Source organism: Lycium barbarum, chromosome 4, assembly GCF_019175385.1.
Source record: "Lycium barbarum isolate Lr01 chromosome 4, ASM1917538v2, whole genome shotgun sequence".
Taxonomy (NCBI): Eukaryota; Viridiplantae; Streptophyta; class Magnoliopsida; order Solanales; family Solanaceae; genus Lycium; species Lycium barbarum.
Genome location: NC_083340.1, coordinates 126505480 through 126520856, shown reverse-complemented (window position 1 = coordinate 126520856; position 15377 = coordinate 126505480). Strand labels below are relative to the sequence as shown.

The 15377-nt window shown below is 42.4% G+C and overlaps 1 protein-coding gene across 1 annotated transcript; it reads left to right on the top strand.

Annotated features, from left to right (window-relative positions):
- Positions 1 to 3008: 3008 nt before the first annotated feature.
- Positions 3009 to 5341, top strand: LOC132636397 (kirola-like). The gene is made up of 2 exons (XM_060353249.1): positions 3009 to 3363; positions 4812 to 5341. Exons 1-2 carry the CDS (start codon positions 3174 to 3176, stop codon positions 5081 to 5083), a joined length of 462 nt encoding a protein of 153 aa, XP_060209232.1. The 5' UTR covers positions 3009 to 3173; the 3' UTR covers positions 5084 to 5341.
- The last annotated feature ends 10036 nt before the right edge of the window (positions 5342 to 15377 follow it).

Below are 15377 nucleotides of genomic sequence, written 5' to 3'. Positions count from 1 at the left end.
CATCGGATGTTGTTGGCCGAGCTACCTGGGTCAACCAAAATATGTTTAACCTTAGTTTTAAAGATAAGTACAGAAATTACCAATGCATCATTGTGCGGTTGAATGATGCCCTCTGCGTCTTCGTCATTGAAGAAAATAGAGCCCCCGGTTGAGTGATCTCGGATGCGCTTTTCACGAATAATAGAAACCTTTGTCTGTTTCTTTACCGTCCACCGAGGGGCATCAATACCCCCAACTATCATGTTGATTGTATGTTGGGGTTCGACCGGTTCGGCCCCTCGATGAGCTTCTCTTTCCTTGTAATGACTTTTGGCTCGCTTGCTCAGCAGATCTCTGAGATGACCGTTCTTCAATAACTGGGCTACCTCTTCTCTCAACTGGCGACAATCCTCGGTTCTATGGCCATGGGTTCGGTGATATTCACACACCATGCTCGGATCCCGTTGGCCCGGATCTGACCTTAGAGGTTTCGGCCATCTTACATCCGGGACGCGGTCGATGGCCGAGACGAGGCCAAAAGTACTAACGTTGAAGTTGTACTCCGAAATCTTTGGCGGACCCTTATTACCGGCAGAACTTCCAGCATCGCTCCTGAACGAGAGCCCTCGGCTGATTGACGGACGCTCGACCCGCTTGCTACCCTGACCTGAGAAACGGCTCGAGCTCTCCCTCGGCTTTTCCGACCTAAAATTTTGTCTCTCCGAATGGGAGTATGGCCGAAACCTTTCTCTCGATGATTCGGCCTTTGTTTCATAGCCCTTCCTTGGCTTCTCAAAACTTCTATCCATTTTTACCGGGACTAGGGGGAGCTCAAACTGATCATCCTCCACCCGAATCTTCGATTCATACCGATTATGGACATCGGCCCATGTCACAGCCTCGTATTCCAACAAATTTTCTTTTAATTTGAACGAAGCGGTTGAACTCGGCACATTGAGCCCCTTTGTGAAAGCTTGCGCGGCCCATTCTACTGGAACCGGGGGGAGTTCCATCTGTTCCCTCTGGAACCGGTTGACGAACTCACGCAGTAACTCATCGTCCCTTTGGGTTATTCGAAAGATATCGGCCTTGCGGGCCTGTACCTTTTTGGCACCGACATGAGCCTTTACGAAGGCATCAGCGAGCATTTCGAAAGAAGTGATAGAATGCTCGGGCAGGTGGTCATACCATGTCAGCGCTCCCTTTGACAGAGTCTTCCCAAATATTTTCAACAACACTGACTCAATCTCATCTTCCTCCATATCATTGCCTTTTATGGCACAAGTGTATGAGGTCACGTGCTCGTGCGGGTCCGTTGTGCCGTCATATTTCTGTATATCGGGCATCTTGAACCTCTTCGGGATCAGTTTCGGGGTTGCGCTCGGAGGAAAAGGCCTTTGGATGTACCTTTTTGAATTCGGCCCCTTCAGTAAAGGCGGAACCCCCGGGATCTAATCCACCCGAGAATTGTATGTCTCGACCATCTTTTCGGTTGAGTCTACCCGTTTCGCCAAAGTTTCAAGCATCTTTAGAACCTCGGTAGAAGAACCGGCTCCGGAGCCGTTGCTCTCAACCATTCGTGCCTCGTTTCTTCCGGTTTGGGCAACACCCTTTGCCTTTTCCCGGCTCCGCGTCACCTTTTCCGCTCTGCAACCGGGCAATTGCAATTCCTTGCTCGGCGATTGCCGCTCTTTGTTCCTGTAACATTTCGAAAATTAAACGTAAGTTAACATTATCGTTTGGTGCATCCGGTTCTCTCCGGCCCTGGGTCTGAGACAACGTAACGGAATTGTGAGTATTTAGAGGATCAGTGGCCGGTAGGATGGCATTCTCCTGGTCCACGGTATTTTTCCGATTGAGTCCCTCCCTCGAATCGATGAGGTTCGGGTCAGCGGGATTTGGCAATCCCCGTAGTCTGCTGCCTTCATTTTCCGCCACAATCTCGGTGTTATTGACATGGCCGGATTGTTCGATATCGGCCATTTAGTCCGTTTTCGCAGAGACGGGCAGGAGATGTTTTTGGTTTTGATGAATATGAGAGAAATCAAGACCAAAGACCACTATTATCCTAGCCCCACGGTGGGCGCCAAACTGTTTATCCCGAATTTGGATAATCAATTGAATTTGTGAGTGGGTATAGGATATGTATTTGAATCTCAATGTATACCGTATGGAATAGAGTATATGGACGTTATGTAGCGACGCAATTGATGAAGTGTATTAATGCTTGTTAAATGACATGCAACACTTGTTTGAGGAAATACAATGAAAATGCAAATGGTCACTATGGACCGAATCAGATCTTAGAGAGAGAGAGAGAGAGATTGTATATATGCTTTGATGTTACAAGTGTTCTTTGAAAATGAATGAGCCAACCCCCTCATAGGAGGTGGATGAGCTCTATTTATAGTGTTGCCTCTATGGGCCTCATACCATACAAATTGTTAAAATAATAATAATAATAAGGACAACTCTGAACGGATTTGGTGGGATTAGGTTGGCCGTACGGTCTGACACACGCATGGTTGGTGGTTGACCATGGCAGGACGCTACTAACGTATGGCTCGTGTGCAATGGTTGTACCGGACCAACGGCACGGGTACTCGGGGTAACGACCTCAAGCAACTCGGTGATGAAGGAACCGGACCAAATGGTCATCCCGATCGGTTCCGGACAGGCGTTCCTCCGGTTCAGAGTGAAAGTCTTCATGTATGTTCTTGCTCCCTTCTTCCTTCGGTTTCTCGTTTCACCGGTTTGACTCATATCCGGTTTTTACCGTATACAAATACAATACAATATGTTGTGAAAGATAGGTAACAATCATCCAAACAAGCTTTAAAATGAAGTAGGTACTGTGTTTGCATGATCAAGTGAAGTGAATGCTGACACTACATTAATAATGATTCCTACCAATTAAGTTTACATTTACGGCACATTAATTGTAGTTGGTAATTGGAGAGTGGAGCCTAAATTTTCGTATAAGGCAATCATCCCTCTTCCATATGATTGTATAATAACACTTCAAAATTATAAGAAATTAACAAAGAAGTAGGCTGCAAAACTTTGACAGTATCTTTGTTATTAATGGTGACTCAACTATATATAGCCTAGAAAGATCCAACTCTTCTACTCAACTATTTCCCTAGTACCCTTGACCATTCATTAAGAAATTATTAAAATTTGGTTTCAAAGAAATGGGTCTAAAGTCCAAATTGTCTGTCCAATTAGAAGTGAAGACTAAACACGATGTGTTTCTTGATGTCTTTTGGAAAACACCAAACCAATGCTCCACCATGTCCCCTGTGCAAGTACAAGGTGCTGAGCTTCTTGAAGGAGATCACTTTGGAGCTGTTGGCTCTAAAGTTTGTTGGAAGTATACCCATGGTAAGCCCAATACGTGGAAATAAGAATTTTAATTACATTATATCATTATCTTTTTTTTTTTTTTGGTCAAACTGAAAATTTATTTAACCAAGTAATGCAGTTTATACACAACTAACTCATTTTGGACTGTAAAGCTAGATCCTATTCCTCCTATGCTAAGCTATCAATACATATACTTGATGAAAGCTTACACAGGATACTTTTGTAAACTCAGTAACAGTCTACTCCATTTATGCATTGTTCGTCCTCTGATGTGCAACTGCAGGACTATGTCTTGCTTAGTTTTAATCATTATCTGAAAGAAATTTATGCTTCCACTAATTTGTTGAAAATAATTTGTGTTTTCGTCTCTTTCTCAATCACTAACACTATTGAAGCACAACTAGAAAATTTCATTTGGAGTCGAGCTTACAATTCTTGCTTATCATGAGGGAAACTTATGTCACCTTTCACCATATATAATATTTGTATGTATGAAAAAATAATGTTCACATTGAATAATTTAGGAGCTTATTTCTAGAGAGGTGTCTTTCTTATTTTATCACTTTATGAGTTTTTATTTGTGAATAGTTGCTTTTTGTTGTTGTTGGTTATTATCATTGATTTTTATCACAATTTTAGAATTTGAAGATAAATTATTCATAATTTCATAGTTTCCTCTCCATTTATGAAAGTGATTACAAGTTAAATAAATATAGAGTGTAGATTATATATATTGTCCGTGTAATTTGTTTTGTTTTCGTACATAATTAGGTAACCCAAGGGATGTCATAAGTACACTTCCTTACAATGGGAAATTTGTAATAAGACAGGTTATTTGTTACAATAGATAAATATAATGGTATTAAAAATATCTTACACACTAAAACACATAAATATATATTAGAGCATATGGAAGGGTCTTTTTGCTTTTAATTTATCTCTAATATTATAGAACTGAAAGAAAGATCATGAGTTGTTGGTGATGAAATCAATTATATATTGATTACGCTGTGATAGTGACAGTGCAATTTACTGTCGTTTTGTTGCTTTGAAATGACAAATATATATTCTCATTAGATATCCAAACCATAAACTGATCAGCTATTTTCAATCCTATTAAATTGTATAATTAATCTCATATGTAATTAATATTATAAAGAGCACACTTTAAATGATATAATTATATTATATTTCAATACGCCTTCTCACTTTTAGGTTAGATATTTTTTAAAAGCCAAAAACATGGAAATATTTTGTGGCAATGTGATTTATACTCAGTACTTCTAGACTTTTCAAAATCATGTTAAATTATGACCATCTCATTAAAAATGTAAGGACCACATTCTAATTATTCAATTATATTATACTATATGTTTCGACAAATCCATATGATCCAACATGCATTTGTTAAAATCTTTTGTTATTTCATGATTTTTGAGAGTTTAACAAATTTTTGTGTAAGGCAGATGGAAAAGAGAAGATTTCCAAGCAGATAATTGAAGCTATAGATGAAGAAAAAAAAATTCTGACACTCAAGGAATTTGAAGGAGATATTTTGAATGAATATGAAAACGTGAAGTATACTCTCCATGTTGATGCAGAAGGTGAAAAGCATTTAGCCTGCTGGACTATCGAGTATGAAAGGCCCAAGGAGAACACCCCTGAGCTAACAAGTTTGTTGCAATTTCTTATTGATATGATCAAAGCTATTGATGACCACCATATCAAGCAAAATTGACAATTCAAAGGGACGTTTGAAGTGATTGATATAAGAACTTAGTTTGTGCTTTGAAATAAACACTGGACATTATGTTTGCTTGTATGAGAGAATGTCAAGAAATGTGTGTTGGATGTGTCTTTTCTGCTTTTTTCTTTTTTGAGTTTCTCTGGATAAGGGTGAAAAAAGGAGGATACACTTCTCAATAGATACCATTTCCTTGTTAAATGTATCCTTACCAGTTAACCCCTTGAGTAATAAGACTGCTTATGAGTTTAAGTTCTGCGCACTTATTTTCTATCTTATTAGGTGAAATTGAATCAACACAATAGATAATTCTTGATAGTAAATATAAAACGATAATCTGAAAGAAAAAAAAAAGAATACTATAAACTTGCGATACTATGTTAAACTAATTAACTAATAGCGTAATAAACTTATTTGTCCATATATAAGTAGATATATATGACTTAAGTTCATATAATTAAAATGTATTTGCAAAAGATAGGCTTCAAAATGTTTGTTACAACACCATTTAAGACGTTTCACTTTCTATTATAATAGGTGAGTTTAAATCAAATGGTTTTTATTGAAAAACTTGAATGTATTGACAAATCACCATTATTGCAGACTTGAAGAAGTGGGTCTTGGATTTCAAATAAGAAAATGAGTTTAAATCAAGTGGAAAAGTTTAGAAACATTGGAAAATCACCATAATTGCATGCTTGATGAAGTAGCAAGTCTTGAATTTCGAATATGAAAATGAGTTTGAATCAAGTGGATGTTGTTGAGAGAACTTGAAAACATTGGTAGCGATGAAGATTGATAGTTCAAACTTCCAAAAAACTAACTTCACAAGAAGAAGTAGAATTGTCATAATAAAGGGTCGGGGAGGATAAGAAATATAAACACAACCATATAAATGATAACGCCCAACGCTAGTCCAAAAAAAAATAAGCGGACGCTGTAAATATATCCGGATAAAGAGTTTGGAGTTGAATCCCACAGAGAACTAGGGTTTAGCTATAACTTTTCAATATTACTGAAAAAAGAAAAAAAAAAAGTTCGAACTATCTTTGAGTTATACAGATTAAGATCTTATTTTAAACTACATAACTAGAAAATACTAAAGCAATAAAATCTATGAACTAAAGAGACAAAGAAGTATCCTAGTGTAAAGAGCCAAGGATTGCGATTGCCCGAATTATAGGGATGAACACCTCACGCATTCACTACAATCTCGCCGAGTTATTCTCCATTGATAGTGAGTTTTCTCGTTACCGCAATTACCTCTCGATCAAAAACAGTAATTTTCTACAATTATTCTATAGAACTAACTCTAGCTAGCAGTTTAAACGACTCACAAGACTACATCAAAGATTTGTTATCTCTAATTCCACTTTTAAATTCAAGCAATTAATCTCTTAACTATTTAAAAGTGACATTGTTCAAAAACACCTTAATCCTGTAACCTTTCTCAATCAATACAAATTATAATGACACAGTTAATCGATGGTCATTCAATTAACAACAACAAACACGTGTTTGAACAAATACAGAGTAAAACGACTCAATTATAGATAAAACTCAATCAAGAAATCATCTAATAATTGGTTCCATCAAAATCCTAGATGAGAAGTTAATTTAGCTCCACATATGGTATCCAAACACAAATCATACAAAGAAATATAAAATTTTCTAGAACTAAATGACTATAAAATTAAAGAGAAAAAAGAAAAACTCAGCTGTTGAAATCTCTTAATAAGTCTCAGCTTTGTCTCTTCTGCATCGAAGTTCACAGCGTGAAGGCTTCTTTCCTGGAATTTTAGCTTTAAGACCTTTTATACTGAGTAAGATCATGGCATTGACCAAACTACCTTTCTCCAACTCACCGTTGTTTACCCCGGATTTGGATAATCAATTGAATTTGCGAATAAGTATAGGATATGTGTTCGGATCTCAATATATGTTATAGGGAAATGAAGTGTATGAATGTTTCGTAGCAAAACAATTAATGATTAGTGATTGGTTGTGGGCGTGAGAGTTTGTTAAATGACATATAATACTTAATCGAAGAAATACAATGGAAATGAAAACGACTGTTGTGGACCGAATCTAATATTTGAGAGAGATTGTGTATATAATTTGCTATTACAAGTGTTCTTGAAATGAAGAAGCCAACTCCCTCAAAAGAGAGGGATGAGCTCTATTTATAGTGTTGCCTTTGTGGGCTTCATACAATAGAAATCATTAAAAAATAAGAGAAAGGACAACTCTGAGTGGGTTAGGTTGGCCGTACTGTCTGACACACGCATGTTTGGTGGTTGACCATGGCAGGACGCTACCGACGTGTGGCTTATGCACTACGGCCCTTCCGGACTACCGGCCACGATCAAACGGACATACAACCTCGGACAACCGGTCATGGAAGAACCGGACCAAATGACGCCCTTCCTTTACTCCGGTCCAAGCCATTTCTTCGGTTCAGAAGGGGAACCTTCATGCACGTTCCCATCCCTTCCTTCTTCGGTCTCACCGGTTTAGCGTATACCCGGTTTTACCGTATACAGATAGTCCCCACACTTCCCGGATCGTAGTTTTGTCGGAGTGACGGGGAGTGGATGAATCACTAAGCCGGTGACTCCCTTTGTCCGTTGTTATCGCTTCATTTTTGGCGGGAACAACTACCCACGTTCTTCTGCCATCGGCCACGTGTCACATCCCGGATGGTCCGCTCTGACAACTGCCGCCCGCACGTCGTTTCAAGTCATTCCTCATTAATTATGGGACGCGTGGCGCTTCCCGATTGGCCGGAAACCGTAACCGCCCAAATCCCATAACTATAAAACGTCCACTAACCCTTCATTCTTCCATTTAAACACCCTTCAAATCTTCAACTCATTTCCTCTTTGCCTTGAACTTTTGGCACTTCGTTTCTTCACCTTCTTCACATCTGCTCTCCTTCTGCATCAAGTTTGCTGCTAATTTATTGCCTACTCTATGCAAAAGGTAACAACTCTACTCCTTTCCTCACACTGATCTGCTGCTGTTCATCGTTGATTCTCGTCTTTTGACTTCTCCTACGTTGTCTGTTTCTTTACTGCCCTTTGCTTTCTTTAGCCCCTCTTTTGAATCTATTTAACTTCTTCTTCTTTTCATATTCCCAAATGTCTGAAACCACTTCCCATGACATTCCCTCGGTTTCATCCCCAGGAACCGAGGCTGCGTTTCCGGCTAAAGCGAAAAGCTCCTTCGAGCCTACGGCCTCAGACATTATACCGGCCAAACCCAACTTCAATAAAGACCTCGAGGTTGAAAAACCTTCGTCGGTGTCCGATAGGGGGTAGGACGTGAGGCGATACCCCTTCTCCATTACCGAGGATATGCTCGACCTTGTCCGGTCCGACTGTAGATGGGACAACCGCCCGGTCCGAGTTTTCGCCCCTAGGCCTGATGAGTCAGTCACCGACCATCGGGATGTTTTTTTGTATGTCTATACTTATCCCTTCACCCTCAAGCTCGATCCTCCGGTAGATCCGGTTATTTTGGACATGTGCCGGACCTACGGCGTGACCTTAGAACAAATTGGTCCGATCATCTGGAGGGTCGTGGCGTGCCTCCAGTTGTTGGCCAACAACGCCGGGAAGGAGCTCACGCTGGCCCATCTGATACGCCTATACTCCCCGAGGCTGTTCCGGGGTGGCGTAATGAAACTTGCCAAGCGCAGCCAGAATCCATTCTTCTCGAAAATGGACGAGGACAGAGACAGGGGTTGGTTGGAACGGTATGTCCGAGTGAAGACCGAGGACATAATTCCGGCAGATCACATGCCCTTCCCAGAGGAGTGGAACAACAAGTGTAAGTTCTGAACTTTTAAATGATTGCTTTTGTATGTTTCGTCAAATTTTTATCCCACTTTCTCACTGTTTTTCCTATTCATGTCAGCCAATGGGTACATTCCTCCGGTCGTCCGTAATCTGAATGAATGGGTCACCGCACTCCTTAGCCAACATGTCCATGACAACCGGATGTGGGCCCACCTATCACGTGGCCGATGGGTCACCCAAAACCACGGTAGTACTTTGCTTCTATCCGTGTTCACTGCGTCTTTTGCTTATCCGTACTCATTGTCTCTTCGGCTTTCAGGTTTGCTCAAGGGCTCGGTGGATCCCAGGCCGGAGTCGGCCGCCGGACCCACAGCGCTGGCACCTGAGTTCGATTCAGCGGGTGCGTCTCGTGCCCTTGTTGCTGCCGCTGCTGCCAAAAGGAAGAGGCCCTCTGAGAGAGGGCAAAAGTCGAAGAAGAGGGTGAGGAGCGTCGCTCGGACCTCACAGGATGAAACAGAGCCCGATATCATCATTCGGAGAGTCGATGCCGATTCTCCCGTGGCTCCGATCCCGGAGGAGGCTGTTGCCATTCCACCCTTTCCTTCTGCTACTGAAGGACTTCTGGTTCCGGTCTCACACACAGGTGCGGAAGAAATTCTTTCCCCGGCTCCTCTAAGGTCGATTGACTTCGTCGACATTTCAGGTGAAAATTCTTCCGAAGAAGCTCCCCTGTAAAGGACAAGGAGGTTCGGGGAGGCGGCCGCTGCTGAAGCTAGTCAAAGGGCTGGGCCGGTCCCGGAGACCGAAGCCTCCACTGTTGTTCACCTGACGCCCGAGCATGAGCCCGCTGCGATTACGGAGCCCCCGACCTTTGTCGAAGATATTGAGGCCACTCCCAGTTCCTCTACTCCGGCTTCTAGGCCTGACGAGTTCGATGACATGTTCTCGGGCACTCCTCCTACTACCGGTGAAGCTTCGGGATTTGGGCATCTCCCTATTCCTCGGGCCATGACGTCGGCCAGCCGGACTTCCGAATCTAGGGCTAGGGACAGCTTGGTTCGTATTTTTCCAGCACCAAGTGTGGAGCCGAGGAGAGCGAGATCGGTTACGGTCACCGTCCCTGAAGACTGTAGCTTTCTTTCTCACCCGGTGGGCGTGGCGAGCTATCTGAGACCCCTTGTCTTGGATTCGGACAAGCGCTCCTGCCAGTGCCTTATGAACGAGGGTATGCACACAGGCAACCGGGTAAGATCTTTAGCCGTCTTTGCATAACTTCATTGAGAGTTTCCACTCTGTTTTGTCCAAGTTTTTAATTTGCTTCATTTGCAGAGTGTGGTGCTCGTCAACGAAGCCTTCGTCCGCGCCCAGCAAGAGATGGATGATCTTAAGGGCCAACTGGATGCCCAGGGTCGGGAAACGGAGAAGTATCTGCACCTCCTTCAGGAGAAGGAGAAGGAGTTGAACCGGGCGGTCGCCCTTTCCAACCTCCGACCCGAGCTTGATGCGGCAAAGGCCGAAAATAGTCAGTTGAAAAGTGAGTTGGCCGCAATGACCGAATATAATCGGAGTCACGAAGTAGACAAGATCGGCCTCACCCGGGACAACGCTCAAATTTTCTTGAGGCTCGGTGAGCTCGAAACCACTTTCTCCCAACTCCGGGGGGAGCTGGATCTAGTGAAGTCCGATGCTGCGGGCTTGGCCGAGAGGAATCGGCTGCTCGAATCGGAGAGTGCCCGATACAAGGAGCGTGCGAGGGTTTTTGAAGAGAAGGCGGAGACGAGGGCCCGGATGTGCGATGACCTGAAAAATGAGCTTAAGGAGACGGTCGATGCCAATGATTCTCTCCAGGCCGAGCTTGAATCGGCCATCCAAACTCAGAATGTTCTTGGAGAGGCTCGGGATGCTTTAGCGGCGAAGTTAACCCAGGCCGAGGCTGATTTGGACGAGGCTTTGAAGAGCGTCGAGGCCGCCGAGGCTCAGGCTACTATTGTTGCCGAGTACGAGAAATGGAAGTCCCGGAGGATTACTCTCGAGCAAGTCGAGCATGGCTTTACTGATCTTCCGGCCCTTATTGCCGAGGCTAAAAGGGTCGAGGGAGAGGCTAAGGATGCTCTTGGCTCTGACTCCGATGACTCTAAGCGGACAGAGTCTGAGCGCTCCGGCTCCAGCCATTCCGGGTAGATTAGGGCCTGTACTTGGCTTTTATCTTTTTATTTTTTTTTATTTTTTTTTGCCTTTGTAGGACTTTGGTTTTCTGATGTAAAAACACCCATTTGTATAAATGAAAGAAGAAACGCATCTTTCTTGTCTCTTTGTTTGAATGTTTACTATTATTTTTGTCCGAATTGCTGGTCCGTTTTAAGGACAAGTTGACTCGTAGTCAATTAGCTCATTGTGCCCGTAGGACTTACCTAATGCTTTATGGACTCAGACGCCTCCGAATCACGATAGGCATTTTCCTAGGGCCGGTATTTTTTGGCAATATTTTAGGGCCGGTATTTTTTCGGGCACCCGAACCTCAGCCTTGGCTGAATTTTGATGTAACAGTCCCCATTTGGGGAGGTTAGCAAATTTCGGCTCGGATCGTTGTGACCTCGCTGCCTTAGTTTGAATTTTTTTATGATTTTATCTTGGTTCGCTATGACCTTGTCGCCTTTTCCGAATTTCGACCATATTGCCCGGTATAGGGTGTGTGTGAATGAAGTAGTGCCGAAATACGGCGGTTATTACCGAGGTAAAGTCTTTTAATAAGAAGATAACCGAGACATTGTTTGTCCAAACCTTCAATAATTTTGTATTGCAAAGTGTTTGTATACATGAGTATTTTGTTTTCTTCTGCCTTTGCCGTAGCAAATACTAAGTGGGACACGATTCGTTATGATCGTTTGGTCCTTACATCGAAGGCTATGGCCGATTGCCGGGCCTTTGTTTTGCCTTGGCAAATGCTAAATGGGACACGATTCGTTATGATCGTTTGGTCCTTACATCGAAGGCTATGGCCGATTGCCGGGCCTTTGTTTTGCCTTGGCCTTTCTCCATATCATTGCCTTGGCCGATTGCCGGGCCTTTCTCCATATCATTGCCTTTTATAGCACAAGTGTATAAGGTCACGTGCTCGTGCGGGTCCGTTGTGCCGTCATATTTCTGTATATCTGGCATTTTGAACCTCTTCGGGATCAGTTTCAGAGCTGCGCTCGGAGGAAAAGGCCTTTGGATGTACCTTTTCGAATTCGGCCCCTTTAGTAAAGGCGGAGCCCCCGGGATCTGGTCCACCCGTGAATTGTATGTTTCGACCCTCTTTTCGGTTGAGTCTACCCGTTTTGCCAAAGTTTCGAGCATCTTCAGAACCTCGGTAGAAGAACCGGCTCCGGAGCCGTTGCTCTCAACCATTCGTGCCTCATCCCTTCCGGTTTCGGCAACCCCCCTTGTCTTCTCCGGCTCTGTTTCATCTTTTCCGCTTTGCAACCGGGCAATCGCGATTCCTTGCTCGGTAATTGCCGCTCTTTGTTCCTGCAACATTTCAAAAATTAAACGTAAGTTAACATTGTCGTTTGGGGCATCCGGTTCTCTCTGGCCCTATGTCCGGGACAAAGTAACAGAATTGTGAGTATTTAGGGGATCAGTGGCCGGTAGGGCGGCATTCTCCTGGTCCACGGTGTTTTGCCGGTTGAGGCCCTCCCTTGAATTGACGGGATTTGGGTCAGCGGGGTTTGGCAATCCTCGTGGCTCGCTGCCTTCGTTTTCCGCCACAATCTCGGTGTTGTTGACGTGACCAGATTGTTCGATGCCAGCCATTTGGTCCGTTCTAGCAGAGACGAACAGGAGATGTTTTTGATTTTGATGAATATGAATATGATAGGAATCAAGACCAAAGACCACTATTATCCTAGCCCCACGGTGGGCGCCAAACTGTTTACCCCGGATTTGGATAATCAATTGAATTTGTGAATGGGTATAGGATATGTGTTCGGATCTCAATATATGTTATAGGGAAATGAAGTGTATGAATGTTTCGTAGCAAAACAATTAATGATTAGCAATTAGCTGTGGGCGTGAGAGTTTGTTAAATGACATATAATACTTGATCGAAGAAATACAATGGAAATGAAAACGACTGTTGTGGACCGAATCTAATATTTGAGAGAGATTGTGTATATAATTTGCTATTACAAGTGTTCTTGAAATGAAGAAGCCAACTCCCTCAAAAGAGAGGGATGAGCTCTATTTATAGTGTTGCCTTTGTGGGCCTCATACAATACAAATCATTAAAAAATAAGAGAAAGGACAACTCTTAGTGGGTTAGGTTGGCCGTACTGTCTGACACACGCATGGTTGGTGGTTGGCCATGGCAGGTCGCTACCGACGCGTGGCTCATGCACTACGGCCCTTTCGGACTACCGGCCACGATCAAACAGACATACAACCTGGGACAACCGGTCACGGAAGAACCGGATCAAATGACGCCCTTCCTTTACTCCGGTCCAAGCCATTTCTCTGGTTCAGAAGGGGAACCTTCATGCACGTTCCCGTCCCTTCCTTCTTCGGTCTCACCAGTTTAGCGTATACCCGGTTTTTACCGTATACAACCGTAGGCACTTCAACTTATTCTCGCTAAGGCACTTCTTACTTTAACTAGTTTCAGTGTACAGTTTTACACACTTTGCGCGTGACCAAAGCATGTATCACATTTGAAAACATAAAAAAATTGAACTACGAACTTCATCCTTAATCCGGCGCTAAATTGTTCGGAGCTAAGAAATTCTTTTGATAATTCGTTGTTAAATAGGATTAGCGACGAATTTTAATATTTAACTTTTCATCGACAATTCATATTTATTCTTGTTCCATGACAATCTAATTGGTTCATCCCACTTCGGACACCATAACCTTTGAAGACATCATGCTATTGTCACTCGTCACCCCTTTACATCAAACAACTGCAGTATATTTCACAAGATCAACAAGTTCTTGGCCCAAAATGACCCCTTTTATCACCATCTTCGAAATATCGAGCGAACCGGTTGTTATGCTTCACTTTTATGCGGGCATAAATTCTACTATCATAACTTGGATCTTTGTTGTTGGTTAAATAGTGTCACCACCTAATTAATTATGAGAATTAGAAAAACTGTTTGTTTAAGTTTAGTCTTTCTGAAAACCTTTTTAAAGTATCAAAGTTCGAGTAAGGGTTCTGGTATTTCCCCGAGGAGGGTGTCAGGCACCTCAGAATGAATCCGCACAATGCGGTTGACCTACAGATTTAAAAAATTGTGGCTATATATATATATATATATATATATATATATATATATATATATATATATAATAAGGTTAAAAGGTTAATGTATAAAGTCTATAAGAGCTTAGTAAAATCTTGCCTTTACTTGTTCATTCATGGAAGACTTTGAAAGAAAACTTGAAATAATCATCTTGATTTTTGAGTAAAAGTGGGGTTAACTTATTCAAAAGAGTCAAATAACTTTTATCACTTTCTAGACCAGAACACACCTAAAGTTTCTCTTAGAGCCTGTTTGGATGGGCTTATGCTTATAAGCTGCAAACAGCTTATAAGCTAAAAAAAATAAGTTGGGGTAGTCTAACTTTTTTTTTTGGCTTATAAGCTACTTTAGATAAGCTAAGTCAAATGAGCCCAATTATTTTTTTGAGCTTATTTTAAGCACAAAATGACTTTAAGCTGGCCAGCCGAACACTCAAAAAAACTGAAAACAGCTTATAAGTCAATTCAAACGGGCTGTTAGAGTAGAGTTCCCCTTCAATTTGGTCCAAAGTAGTATAAGTTCACTTATTCCTTCTTGAATTAGTTCAAGAAAATAAACTAGTAGATCTTTTTTATTTTAAAAGGCCATAATTCTTGAAACAGAAAAGGGTCAAATATACCCCTGTACTATTAGAAAAGGGTTAAATATATCCCTTGTTATACTTTGGGTTCAAATATACCCTTTCTGTTATGCTTTGGGTCTACATATACCCCTATGTTATACTTTGAGTCCAAATATACCCCTCCTCCGTTAAAATTGTCCATGGTGGACATGAGATATGACGTGATACTAACAACTCGGTGAGGTGGACACCACATGGCATGCCACTTCACCACCCCAATCCATTTACCCCTCTCTTCCTCTTCTTCTTCCATCACTACATCTCCTCCACCGTCACAACCTTTGCCACCATTAGCACCACCACACCACCATCTCAGACCATTCTTCATTGTAATGTTAACTAGCGAACTTTCTAAATGACCATTCTCCTCTACCGGAACTGTCACGACCCGGCTAGGGGGCCGCGACGAGCACCCGGTGCTACTCCACCCGGGCACCCCCTTATCGTACATAACATAATATCTAGGTGAACCATAAGTCAATTCATGCTTTCTTTATCGTTAATCATATTGATCCCATTAGACGACCATCATCGTTTAACACATCATAGGCATCTGTGCCACATCATAAGTACAAGGCCGACGTGGC

Bases quoted from the DNA above. Each gene is read 5' to 3' on its own strand.
- LOC132636397 (XM_060353249.1), top strand. From the start codon at position 3,174: ATGGGTCTAAAGTCCAAATTGTCTGTCCAATTAGAAGTGAAGACTAAA. The intron at 3,364-4,811 runs GTAAGCCCAATA...TGTGTAAGGCAG, and splicing joins TTGTTGGAAGTATACCCATG to ATGGAAAAGAGAAGATTTCC.